Source organism: Botryllus schlosseri, chromosome 1 (genome assembly GCF_051294905.1).
Source record: "Botryllus schlosseri isolate E-star chromosome 1, Bs_hap1, whole genome shotgun sequence".
In the NCBI taxonomy this organism is placed as follows: Eukaryota; Metazoa; Chordata; class Ascidiacea; order Stolidobranchia; family Styelidae; genus Botryllus; species Botryllus schlosseri.
In genome coordinates, this window is record NC_137236.1 from 12,645,419 (window position 1) to 12,658,527 (window position 13,109).

Here is a 13,109-nt window from a genome sequence, read left to right on the forward strand (position 1 = left end):
CCGTCGACCATTTTCTACTGAATTGTGCAAGATATGATTTTCAACGGTCCTTTCTCATTGAGTCCTGCCGTAATCATGACATCCCATTCACGACGTATAACCTCTTGGTCCAGCCCGAGCTATTAACCCCTGTGGCTGAATCCGTGCCATCATGTCGTAGAATCCTTTAAGATTTGATTCGTATATAGACGAGGTTGAATAACATTGCAAGGGTACTTATACCAGGAGGTAATTTCAGACCGTGGTGCACCAGAACCTTAAGGGAGATAAGCGCCACTACAACTTTTACCCATATTAACCATATTAGGAAATTAATTATTAATTCATTAATTACTTTAAATTAACCCAACTTTTGAACTGACGCATCACTGCTGTGGATGCCTGCGAAACGATCTGGATATATCGCACCTTGACGAACCCGCCGTGGGACCAAGCGGATGACCCTAGAGGACTCGTCAACTCCGACCACACAGGAACACCAAAGAGAAGATATTTCTCAACATGGCGCCTGTGCAACACCGAACTGTGGCTCACAAAACAGCTCTCTCTGCTGCAAAAGAAAAAAGAAGAGACACAGATGAAGCAAAGAAGAGTATAAAGAAATAATGAGATGTGACTTCTTAGCCAAATTTGAAAACTCGGCAGGAGTAACCGAAGGAACTTTTCAAAAATGGAAAGAGAGAACGAACAACTCTCCAACCATCACTGCCAATACCTTGGCAACAATGAGACGTTGTGTAATAAAAAATAAAAAATTATCTGAACAAGAACTCGCAGAAATCGAGGGAGAAATGTGTAACAAAAACATAGAAAACTCTGAGGCAATGGAACTGCAATTCGGCCAAGATGACATGAACCCACGACAATCACTTGATGACCCGAACATCGCAGAAGTAGAATTACAAAATACCACCGGGCACCCGAATGAATCAACAACACCTAACGATGGCGACATAGACACGGAATTAGAATTGGAGATCAAAAATCAAATCATCGACCGAATGAAATCCACATTGAATGTAAATGACAGAGTGCAGTTACCTGACTTACAAATTACAAAGAAACTGAAAACTGACATTGCAGTAGCGAACAAAATTTTGACAGAAACCATACTACCTGCAAATCTAAATGACAAACAAGGAGAAAGACCACAATGTCCCTTGACAACAATGAACAACCTCATTTACAGCACTGCGGCAGTTATCTCAGAAAGGCACTGCAAAATACCAAGAACTGTCAACAAAAAAAGGGGAAGGCATACGCCAGCTTGGCAACGCAGAATTGAAAACAAAATCGCAAAACTAAGGTGTGACGTTGCAACTCTCAGAACTAAAAAAGGAAATGTTTCCCGCAAAGTAAAAAATTAAGTAAAAAGAATAGAACTGGAGCACCAAACCAAACTGCAGTCAACAGAAAAAGTGACAATGTTGCAAGAAGAATTAAGAATGAGAATATGCGCCAAAGCACAACGATTGAAACGATATAAAAAACGAGAAACACAATATCCCCAAAATTTGTTATTTGCTCGCAAACCTGGACAATTTTTTCGAATGATGGAACAAAAGTCAAATCAAAAGATTCCCAGCAGCAAAATACCAGCCACTGCAGATGTGGAATCATTTTGGAAGAAAATATGGGAAACCAAAAGATTGCACAACTCAAATGCAAATTGGATACAAGACCTCCACACTGACCATCTTCAAGCACAGAACAACAATGGTCAGAAATCACAAAACAAGAAATCAAGGAGGCCTTAAAAAGTTCACTGAACTGGAAAGCAGCTGGTCCTGACCAGATCAAAAACTTTTGGCGAAAAAAACTAACTGCAACACATAATTACCTAGGGGTGACCTACAATGAGCTTTTATCCTCAACCAGCTCGCACGAGATCCCAGCCTGGTTCACACAAGGGACCACCTATCTTATTCCAAAAAATGAAAACACCCGGGACCCCAAGAACTACAGGCCAATAACGTGCCTGACAACCATGTACAAAACACTGACCAAAATCCTGGCAAAACGAAGCTACAAACACCTAGAAAATCTTCTACCTCCTGAGCAGAAAGGATGCAAGGAAGGCGCCCTTGGCTGTAAGGACCACCTGCTCCTTGACAAAACCATTCTTGAAAACTGCAAGAGGAGACACACTAACCTCAGCATGGCATGGATAGATTACAAAAAAGGTTTCGATTCAGACCCCCACACGTGGATGCTGAGAACAATGCGTATGTACAAAATGAATCCGATCATCATCAGATTTATTGAAAATTCAATGAAAAATTGGCATACAAAACTGTTGATCAAACATGACCAAGGTGAAACAGAAACCTGTACAATTCAGATATGCAATGGTATCTTGCAAGGCGACTCATTCTCACCACTTCTATTCTGCCTCAGCTTAGCTCCACTCAGTGAGTTGCTGAGAAAAAATTAAACAGGATACCTTGATGAAAAAAGCAGCAAATTCTGAAGATCAAAAGATTCATCACCTTTTGTTCATGGATGATCTGAAACTGTATGCGAAATCCGATACGGAACTGAATAACCAAATGAAAATTGTTCATGAGTTTTCGGAAGATATAAAAATGAAATTTGGCTTGGATAAATGCTCAAAACTTACACTCTAAATCGAAAGCATTGATTTAGACACAAAATTGTGCATTCAAAGATGCAATATGGGACAAACACATAAAGTTGACCCAAATCTTTCGCCGAAGTGGTGTCATAATATGTGCAAGTCCACACTTCATCAGATAAAGTTACGAAATATGTGCTTCTGCTCTCATCTTATCATCTGTCGCCGGCTTTGATCACTATGAAAGAGTTTACGTATACATTTTAATAGTCCGGTAAGTCGCCGCACGAGTTGTGAGATCAGTAAGATTGAGAGGGATTGTGAGGTCGACGCTGGAAACGCTGCTGAAATGTAATCGTAATTTCACTGGTAAATGACCAGATCATCCAGGGTAAGGTGCGGTACACTCGTGTGCCGATCATGACGTCATCGGTAAACCCAATGACCCTGGGCTCCGTTTGCTGGGTTATTTGCAGGGGAGGAATTAAGCTGCAAGATATAGATTCTCAAATGATGCAGCATTTCTATAATAGATGTTGAACGGTAATAACGATTCTCGTGTAAGTAATGCGTGCTTTTAGCCCCGTTTACATATAGCTCAGAAGCAATGTTACCTCTAATTTTGACGAGTCTGCAGCAAGCGCTCACCTATTCACTGCGCGGTCCCTTGGACAACAATGCGTAACCACTAAAAAAAGGTTATCTCTTCGGATTTTTTGTGCGCAACTTATAATTTATGTGAGCAGAGACCGTGTCAGCTCAAATCAATCGCACACATGCGTACCTAAAAGGGCACATTGCTCAGGAGCCATGAAGTGGACTGCTGTTTCATCAATGTCGCTCCATTATTTTAGTGTGTCGCTTTCTTGCATTTACTAGGTTTTGTGAACGTTTCTTTTCTCATTTTATTTACCTACCAAACTGGCAGAAGAAATTGATCATTTCAACCCAATTATATATATCATTGTTACAACCACATGATTGTCTGACTTGACTATGACTTCCATTTAATTGCGTTTCCCCATTAATGATGATTGATATATCAGCAGTATAGCAATGAAGAAATCAATCAATCAATCAATCATTGTCATCACCATGTAATTTTGAAGTACGTTGTTTAGTAACCGTTAGTGTTACCTAGCTATTATCAGTGCATTCTGCTTTTGACTGATGACTGAATAAACATCTCTATATTTCTCTATTGCTATCCCTCTCTCTCTCTCTCTCTCTCATTCACGCTTCACATCTCTCGGTAACGGCGGGAAGTCAGTCACGGTCAAAGGGTCAAATTTAAATGGAGCGACAGGTCGCAGTACAGTGACTTTGTGGACGTGGATGAACGTGCCGCTAATCTCATCATAGCGGAAGGAATAAAGAAGATGTTGATTGCGTACGGCATTACGAGAGAACACATTGCTTTAATAATTGAAGGTAATTCGTTCAAGAATATCAACATGCGATATGTTATGATTACCGGTATGTTGTCAAGAGGGTTCTTACAGCAAACAGCAGTGTGAGAAATATTGGTAGATTGCCTTTTAGATCAACTTGCAGTAGCATCGAAACTGAGTTTCAGAATGTCAGTTAATCCTCTAACTTGATGCAATATGGGTTTACAACTAGAATTCTTGACCACTTTGCAGTTGACTCACTTGTTTTTCCAATTACATGACATTTTCATTGGTTGAAAACATGACATTTCATTCATGAACCTATTATAATAATTATTGTTAATATTATCCAGTGAAATAAATCTTATTATATTCATATCAAGTTCCCTCTATATAACACATAGAAGTGTGTGTGCAATGTGCATGCTTAGCTCACTACATAGCTGCTTTTATAGTAACACTTTGCCTTTGTAATAGATCAGAGCGGGGTTTCAAATCTTCGTTCCGAGGAGTGTCGAAGCGAAATACTTACTACTCATGACGAAATATTTGGAGTAGAGCTAGAGACAGATGAAGAGGTTAGTATTATTTAACTATTCTAGAATGAATTTATTAATTGGGATAATCCTGTTTATTTTTGTTGCAATTTTATATATTAAATATTGTTGTGTCAGAACTCTTGCCTTCATATCAACCGGAATGCAATAAGTGGAATGTCCTTCAACCAAATCTTCTACATTATTTATATTTATTATTATATTTATTTGTAGGGAAAAGAACCCGCTGCGGTTGTACTCCTGATGGAGTTACGAAATGCAGTAACTGAAAAGAGAATCACAACAGGATTTGAGGGCGATAACGCTTTATCAGGTGAGTTGTAGGATTTGCTGCTTGCTTAACCTGGTACTGTGTGAACAATGAACATAGAAGTACCATAACGTCCTGATTTGTCAGATTTGTACTGATTTCGACTCTTGTCCTGATTTTTCGGCAAACATTGTTCGGCGTCTTCCGTAACACCTTGGACGTTTTGCATGCCACTATCTGGCACAAGTTCGAACTTAACAGACCGTCACAAAAGTACAGCTAGTTTGAAAAGTTTATGGCTTAACATGCGCGCATGTTGAGTTGGTTCTAATTCGGGGGTCTGTTAATTTCCAAGTTGCGCCACAAACATGTGTTCTAATTCAGGGTCTGTTGAGCTCAGATGTGTGCCGCCAAAATGTGGCACAATTGTTTTTGGGTGCTGAAAATATAGTAGGCCTATGTTTTGATTGACGCTGTTTACGTTATGACGGTGCAATAAACACTCGAACTGAAAAAGGTCTCCAAAAATAAATGTTTATTAAATGCTTTTCAATTACATCATTCTTTTTGATAAGGCTAAATCTAAGTTAGAAAGAGCTGGTGCAAATTCGTTTTTGTCCCAAACCATGGAAAATCATTTCTGCTGCTAATGTAATTTTTGGTTTTCATGACTTCGAGACCATGAGGATGGCTACCATGGATATAGTGCATAGAATCAGTGAATGTGAACATAATACTTGTGCCGTTCCAAAAGGAACCTGTGTGATGGTATACTGATCAAATCTGAATGGATCATTAAAGGTTAGTAAACTTATGATTATGTGGAAAAAAACCCATACATGTCAACGACTAGACAGCATATCGTGACGACAGAATTTGCTATGACTTGTTTCCATGAGTTAAGCTTGTTAAACCATATTGACAAAAACCTATATTGACCTATTCAGCTCTATTTTTATTCAATATTCATTATGCAAAAGTCCCATAAAGGCATTTCTACATAATCTAAATCTTGTGCTTTCAATTCACACATGGATTATTGGCAATATAATTTTACTTAACATGTTTCTTTCAATTCCAGGCCCATTCAGTCGAATTAACGGCCACAAAGCTGAGTCCTCGACATCTCGTACTAGCGCACCATGAAAATGGTGACCTGCAGTCATGGATCGTGGCGAATGGCTTCCGCATAAAGGGATCGTCTCACAATAAAGCGACACCATTTGAGATGGTGCTGGATCTTCTCTATTATGTTTGTGACCCCACATATCCAAAAGTTTTCCAGATACTCTCAATTTTACAGTATGTCCTGATTGAAGACAAAAATTTGGGTTTCAATCAAACAAGCTTCTCTGTTTTATGAGCAGATTTCAGAAATCCCAGTAATTATTTTGATTTCGTTTGCTGACTTGGACAACTATACAATTCTAGTACTAGTCTAGTTGTCTAATTAGAGTGAAAAAAATGTGTAGCTAAAGTTCTGATGATGCTCTAATTTTGAAAAAAAACTAGCTATAATTATAATTCTACTTTAATTCGTGAAGTGCTTCGTCTCTCTCATTCGAATCTAATTTGTGAAAACAACTGAACCTATAATTCTAATTGTAGCCTACTCTTATTTGGAAAAAACAGTGTAGCTATAGTTCTAATTCTACTCTATAATTTGAAAAAAACTGTTACTATAATTCTGATCCCACTCTAATTTCGAAAAAAAAAGCTACAAATCTATTTCTACTCTAATTTGGAAAAAGTTGTGTAGCTATAAATTCTGATGCTACGCTAATTTGTGAAATGTTTCTTTGCTCTCAATCGAATCTAATTTAGAAAACAACTACCGTATAGCTATATTTCTAATTCTACTCTAATTTGAAATAAAAACTACCTCTAATTGGATTCTAGTCTAATTCAGAAAATATACTGCAGTAATTATTCTGATTCTACTTAAATTTTTCAAATATTACTTTGCTCTGATTCGAATCTAATTTGTGATAACAACTGTGTCGCTATACCGTAATTATAATTCTACTCCAATTTGGGAAATGTTTTTTTGATCTAATTAGAATCTAATTTGTGATAACAACTGTGTCGCTATGATTCTAATTCTACTCCAATTTGAGAAATATTTTTGCGTTAATTAGAGTCTAATTTGTGAAAACAACTGTGTTGCTATGATTGTAATTCTACTCCTATTTTTGAAATGTTTTTTGCTCTAATTAGAATCTAATTTGTGATAACAGTTGTGTCGCTATGATTCTAACTCTCCTCCAATTTATGAAATGTTTTTTGCACTAATTAGAATCTAATTTGTGATAACAACTGTGTCACTATGACTTTAATTATACTCCAATTTGGGAAATGTTTTTTGCACTAATTAGAATCTAATTTGTGAAAACAACTGTGTTGCTATGATTGTAATTCTACTCCAATTTTTGAAATGTTTTTTGCTCCAATTAGAATCTAATTTGTGATGACAACTATGTCGCTATGATTCTAATTCTATCCCAATTTGTGAAATGTTTCTTTGCTTTGATTCAAATGTAATTTGTGGTTGCAACTGTGTCGCTATGATTCTAATTCCATACCAATTTGTGAAATGTTTCTTTGCTCTAATTAGAAACTAATTTGTGTAAACAACCGTGTCGCTAGGATTGTAATTGTTTCTTTGCTCTGATTCAAATGTGATTTGTGGTTGCAACTGTGTCGCTATAATTCTATTGCTACACCAATTTGTGAAATGCTTCTTTTCTCTAATTAGAATCTAATTTGCGAAAACAACTGTGTTGCTATAATTCTAATGCTACACCAATTAGTGCAACGTTTCTTTGCTCTAATTAGAATCTAATTTATGACAACTTTGTAGCTGTAGTTCTTATTTCTATTTGGAAAAGCTTAAATTTTTCAATTGTGCAAGCTAGAAATTCACACATTTTCGTCTGCAAATGAATGTTCTGTATTCATCTTTCGTTGCAATAAAATCTTTTTTGAGCCTAAGCTGAGTAAAAATTCATGGATGGCTGGTATTAATTTCGAGCTCTGTGCAAGTCAGCATGAACACACCACCACTAAACACAGGATAGCCATGCACACATCGGCTCCAGCACGTTGTGTGGTAGTTAAAAAAAACGGATTTGGCATGTAATTTTGCGTTCCTCTGCACGCATTCGAATTTAGAGTGTACCATACGACGTGGAAGAGCTACCAGCACTGGCGACATGAACTTCAAAATGGATGAAACCGTAACAGAACTGAATGTCGAAGATCACTATAAATATCTAGGGATCTGTGAAAACGACAACATTAAACATGCTGCAATGAAATCAAGTCTAAAAAAGAATACATCAGCAGGCTCAAGTCAATTCTCAAAACTGAACTCAATTCCAAAAACAAAATCAATGCCATAAACAGTATTGCAGTGCCTGTCTTGAGATATAGCTTTGGTGTGGAGAAATGGCGCAAAGATGAAATTAAAAAATTGGACACAAAGACGAGAAAACTGATGACAATGCACCACATGCATCACCCAAAATCTGATACACAAAGACTGTACATCCCCAGAAAAAAAGGTGGTCGAGAACTACAAGAAATTGAACAAACTTTCAAAACAGAAATCATCGGCTTGTCACAGTACATCAACAACAGCGATAACAGTTACTGCAAACTCATTGCACAGGAAGACAAACAGCGCAAAACAAAATCTCTGAGCTATCGTCACGACAAGTACGTCAGAGAAGTCAACATGGAAACAGCTAACCTGTACACTGCAGAAAACACTGTTGCTAAACCCACAACAATAGCAAAAGCAGCACGAGTCCAATACAAAAATGCAACGCTCAAAATGAGAGAAACGATATGGGAGTCGATGCCTCTTCAATCTTCATGGACAGCAGAAGAAGTTAACTTCACAGCCCCATGTAGAAGAGCTTTCACGGAGCTCTCCGGCAAGCGAAGGGTTCATTTTCGCAGCACAAGACCAATCGCTTCCTATAAAATACTATCGCAAAAGAATTCTGAAGCAAAACACGGACGGCAAATGCAGAATGTGCCACAACCAAAATGAAACTGTAGCACATCTCATGGCCGGCTGTGGTGCACTTGCAGCTACCGAATACACATGGAGACACAATAGGATTGGTCACTACATTCATCTTGAATTATGCAAACATTTTAACATCACCACTTCGACAAAAAATTGGTACGATTACAGCCCAGCACCAGTGACAGAAAACGACGAAGTAAAAATTCTGTGGATGTACCAGTTATAACTGACCGCGAAATCAGAAGCAACCGCCCGGATATAATCGTCAAACTAAAAAAGAAAAAGAGAATGCTTATTCATTGAACTGGCTGTCCCAGCTGATTACAACCTGCTGCACAAAGAATCAGAAAAACACTCCAAATACGCAGAACTCAAAATGGAATGTGAGAAAATGTGGCGATGCAAAATAAACATTGTACCGATAGTCATTGGCGCTACACGGGTCGTGAGCAAAAAACTCATGAGACATATCCGACAAATTCCGGGTAATGTCCGATTCGACATGATCCAAAAGATCACATTATTGGGCACTGCGCACATTCTTCGGAAGGCCTTGAATGCACCACTGGACTAAAATTACACTTGTGAATCACAACATAATTTCTGTAATTTCGATTCATCATCTTCAATCATCTCTACCTTTTGCTCTGTAACCCTTGCCAATTCTTCATCTGCTGCAATTCTGTAATCTGACTTCACCGCGTATTGTATACGAATACCAATTTGCATATATTACTGAAATTTTAAAAATTTACTCCAATCTCGCCATTTTCCTTTGGGGGCAGGTTGCTCCCCGGATTATGTGTGTATCTACCAGTTTTACTGTGAATAAATAATATAATAATAAATCTAGAGATATAATAAATAAATGTCACGTGCGCGTCGAAAATATCAAAAGTGTCTATTACAAAAACTAAAACAACTAATTGGGACTACGAGGCAGTGTTGGGATCAAGTCACTACCTTTGAGTCACGAGTCATTTCGAGTCATTGCGCATTTTGACTCGAGTCAAGTCAAGTCAATCGATTTTCAAAGGTGACTCGAGTCAAGTCAAGTCGCTCGATTTTTGGAGGTGACTCAAGTCAAGTCGAGTCAAGTCAAGTCAAGTCACGAGTCAAGTCCCAATTCAAGTCAAGTTGTCTTTTCGAAGTATGAGGCATGATTACGTCATTGCATTTTGCTAGCTGTCTGAAATACAGATTGAGCGGTCATTGATTTTGAACCGATAGACGAATATAGAGTTGAAGGCATTGTATCGCTCACATATACGTAGAACTATTGCACTATACGCAAGTCATTGCACAGCATCAGTTTAGTTACCAGCCAAAATAGACAATAGAGAAACGAATCGATAAGAGGCAATACATTACCCATTTACAAATTGATATGATACAATTCGAGCCTGCGCCAGTGGTTGAGGCCTATTATATACTATATTCGAATTCAATTTCAATAAAACAAGAGGTTTGGTTAAGGTAAGAACAGAGAACAGAAATAGACATTTTGCTATCAAATTGCTTTACTGTATACTAGTTTACGACAACGTGAGCTGTAAGCTCCGATCATTTCGTTTGTGGTCAATTTATTTGTGAGCGAGCAATGGAGGCTCAATAAAACGCACGATCATTGAATGATTGGTCGCTCTCACGGATTACACCAGCGTTTCGTGAACAATCCGAACATATGCAATATACAATGATTTTTATCGACACCGATTACTTAATGACTTGAAATTGACTTGTGAATTTTGCTCCGAGTCACGAGTCAATCCACATTTCTGATACGCCGAGTCAAGTCATTTTAGCAAAATGACTCGAGTCAAGTCAAGTCATTCGAAAAAGGTGACTCGAGTCTGACTCGAGTCAAGTCATGACTCGAGTCATCCCAACACTGCTACGAGGTGATGTAAAATTGATGTTAAAATTGACAGCCTGAACTCTTGCTTACACTAGATCCTATGTGCCATGGATTGGTGTCTACATGATGGAGCGATGGCTTGCATGTCATGCGTGGGACCATTTGGTACACAAGTGAAAATGTCCGGTCTGGTGGATTCTGAAGCCTCTCCAACTACCGGATGTGCACAGAAATCCAGATTGGAGAATGTATATGGCACCATTCAGTGCATAACCATTTGACCGACATGGATCAAAAATTAAGAGCGGCCGGATCCCTAAACTTTGGTGGCTTATAACTATATGACTGAAGAAATGTCAACAACGCCGCCCGGCCAGATATTGCCATCTGGTATATCGTTGATGCTGTGAAGATCTGTCCCTTATGGTCAGTAATGAGCGATTAAAATTACACAAAACAAGCATACTGTTGTATTTCACGAAGCCCCAGTCAATAAACTCTGTATCTCCCAGCACTAGATTGACAAAAACGTTCCATTCGAGCCTGAACCGGAAATGTGATGTGATCGAGCTACCAACATTTATCAGTAATGAACGAACTGAAGCATGCTAAGCACTTGCCGTTTCCGGATGAAAGCTGCATCCATTCTCGGATTTCCCGAGATATTGCGTTCCGAAGCGGTCGAGTGACACTTGAAGAGCCGTTATAAATCGTTTTACTGATAATTCTTTATATGATACTACGAACGTGCCTAATTTTAGTATTTTTTAAATTTCCTGTCCACTACACAACCACACAATTTTACCTACCCAAATAATTAATAGCGCAAAAGGATTGAAATAACGGAATTACTTATTCGGGGACGTCATTGTTGTTATGTGTGCTTAAGGAGCTTTAATTCAAGAATGTCTTTTGTAACTGCCGGTAAGGATAGCTATTGGAAGAGTAAATAACCAATGGATGGACTTACATTAGTTTGAAAATGTTGTATGCTCGATGGGAATTGTCCTACTAACATCGTCGAAGTTAGTTACTAGTTTATTGTCACTTTCTATCCTGACTGCGGTCGCAATCTAGGCGTACAATTCTCATATTATATTGGGTTACCATTTTTGAGAATCTGAAAAGAGGACACTTTTTCGAAACTTTCAGACATGCAATACTGGAGTTAAATCCGTGAATTTTTCCCGAGTTTGTGGTTGTTTGACGTGAAAAAAGCTTCCGGAATACCGCCATTTATCAAATTATCCGTTGGTTGACTATGAAAAAGGTCATCTTTCAGGCTCAAGTCCCGAAAAACCTGCCGGACTGTTACTTGAGGGCTGATTTCCTGTATCTCAGTCCAATCACCAAGTACATTTACCCAAATTTTTTTAGAAAGGAAAAAATCTCAAAAAATGGACAATTAGGCGTTTCCGAGGACACTTTGAAAAAGGTCAAAAAAAGAGGACAATTCCTAAGAGGACTTATGGTAACCCTAATATTATCGGTTCATAGTTGCAATTACAGAACGCGACTACAATATTCAACGATGAGGTATACACTATGCAGGATGGAGTCGAGATTCGTTGGATTCCATTGACCCCGAAGAACGAACCTATAGACCAGTGCTCGAGTGTTACTAAAACCTTTTAGACTGTGACCCAAATCGTAGTTTTAGTGGCATCTCGCGACCAAAACCTCACACATTAAAAAATAAATGCATTTTTAAAAGTAGTATGTTATACGATATTAGGGACAGGTATGACCTAGGGAGCACGTAGACAACAATTGTACACAACGCAGCTCTACTTTACCTGTCTGATGGACGTGATTTCAAATTTCATTATTTTCTTCTGTGCCTCACATTTGTACTACTATCTACTCAGATTGCAAGGATGGCGACTGCTTTGTGACGACAAAATCGGCGACCACACATTTCGACGTCGAAGGTTTAAGTTAACCAGCGTCGTACATTTATAGCCAGGGTTTCATCGGCGCCTATTTGCTTACCACGGTTTAGCCAGCCGTATGTTGGTGAAAACTTTGAAGTATCTTGTCATGAATTCAACACAATTTGGTATTACAAAGGTCGGCACATTTCCGTATGTGTCGTTTATTGGGTATAGTAACCAACACGATGATCTCGGATGCATACTATCCACAGGAAATTGCCCGAAACGCGGATAATTTTTCTGTTGAATTAAACTCAACAAATATTACATACACATAAAAGATCGCTCTGGTGCCATCGCGACCAAAAATTACACCCTTCGCGACCCCTACCTGAAGAACACTCTCCATTAACCCTGCTCTAGATCGAGACACCGTTCAATGTTAGCTGGGACCTGAAACCAGACATGATCCAGCAACGAAAAATGCGTATTGATCTTCGAACTGGAGTATGTTAGGCGTTACCCTTCCTCGTATGATTTGTGTTTATACCCGGACTTTCCGATGCAA

At 38.5% G+C, this 13,109-nt stretch overlaps 2 protein-coding genes and 1 long non-coding RNA gene across 4 annotated transcripts in view; 1 reads left to right on the forward strand and 2 right to left on the reverse strand.

Moving 5' to 3' along the window:
• LOC145442164 (uncharacterized) overlaps positions 1-13,109 on the reverse strand; it is a 135,309-nt gene that overhangs the window by 96,679 nt on the left and 25,521 nt on the right. The window lies entirely within an intron of this gene.
• LOC145441850 (uncharacterized) lies at positions 2,231-2,615 on the reverse strand. Its single transcript, XR_013915901.1, has 2 exons — positions 2,490-2,615; positions 2,231-2,419 (listed from the first exon to the last, which is right to left on the reverse strand). It is a non-coding gene; the product is annotated as an uncharacterized LOC145441850 (long non-coding RNA).
• LOC145441840 (uncharacterized) lies at positions 2,616-7,764 on the forward strand. The gene is made up of 4 exons (XM_080319794.1): positions 2,616-4,006; positions 4,444-4,544; positions 4,737-4,836; positions 5,855-7,764. Exons 1-4 carry the CDS (start codon positions 3,955-3,957, stop codon positions 5,917-5,919), a joined length of 318 nt encoding a protein of 105 aa, XP_080175920.1. The 5' UTR covers positions 2,616-3,954; the 3' UTR covers positions 5,920-7,764.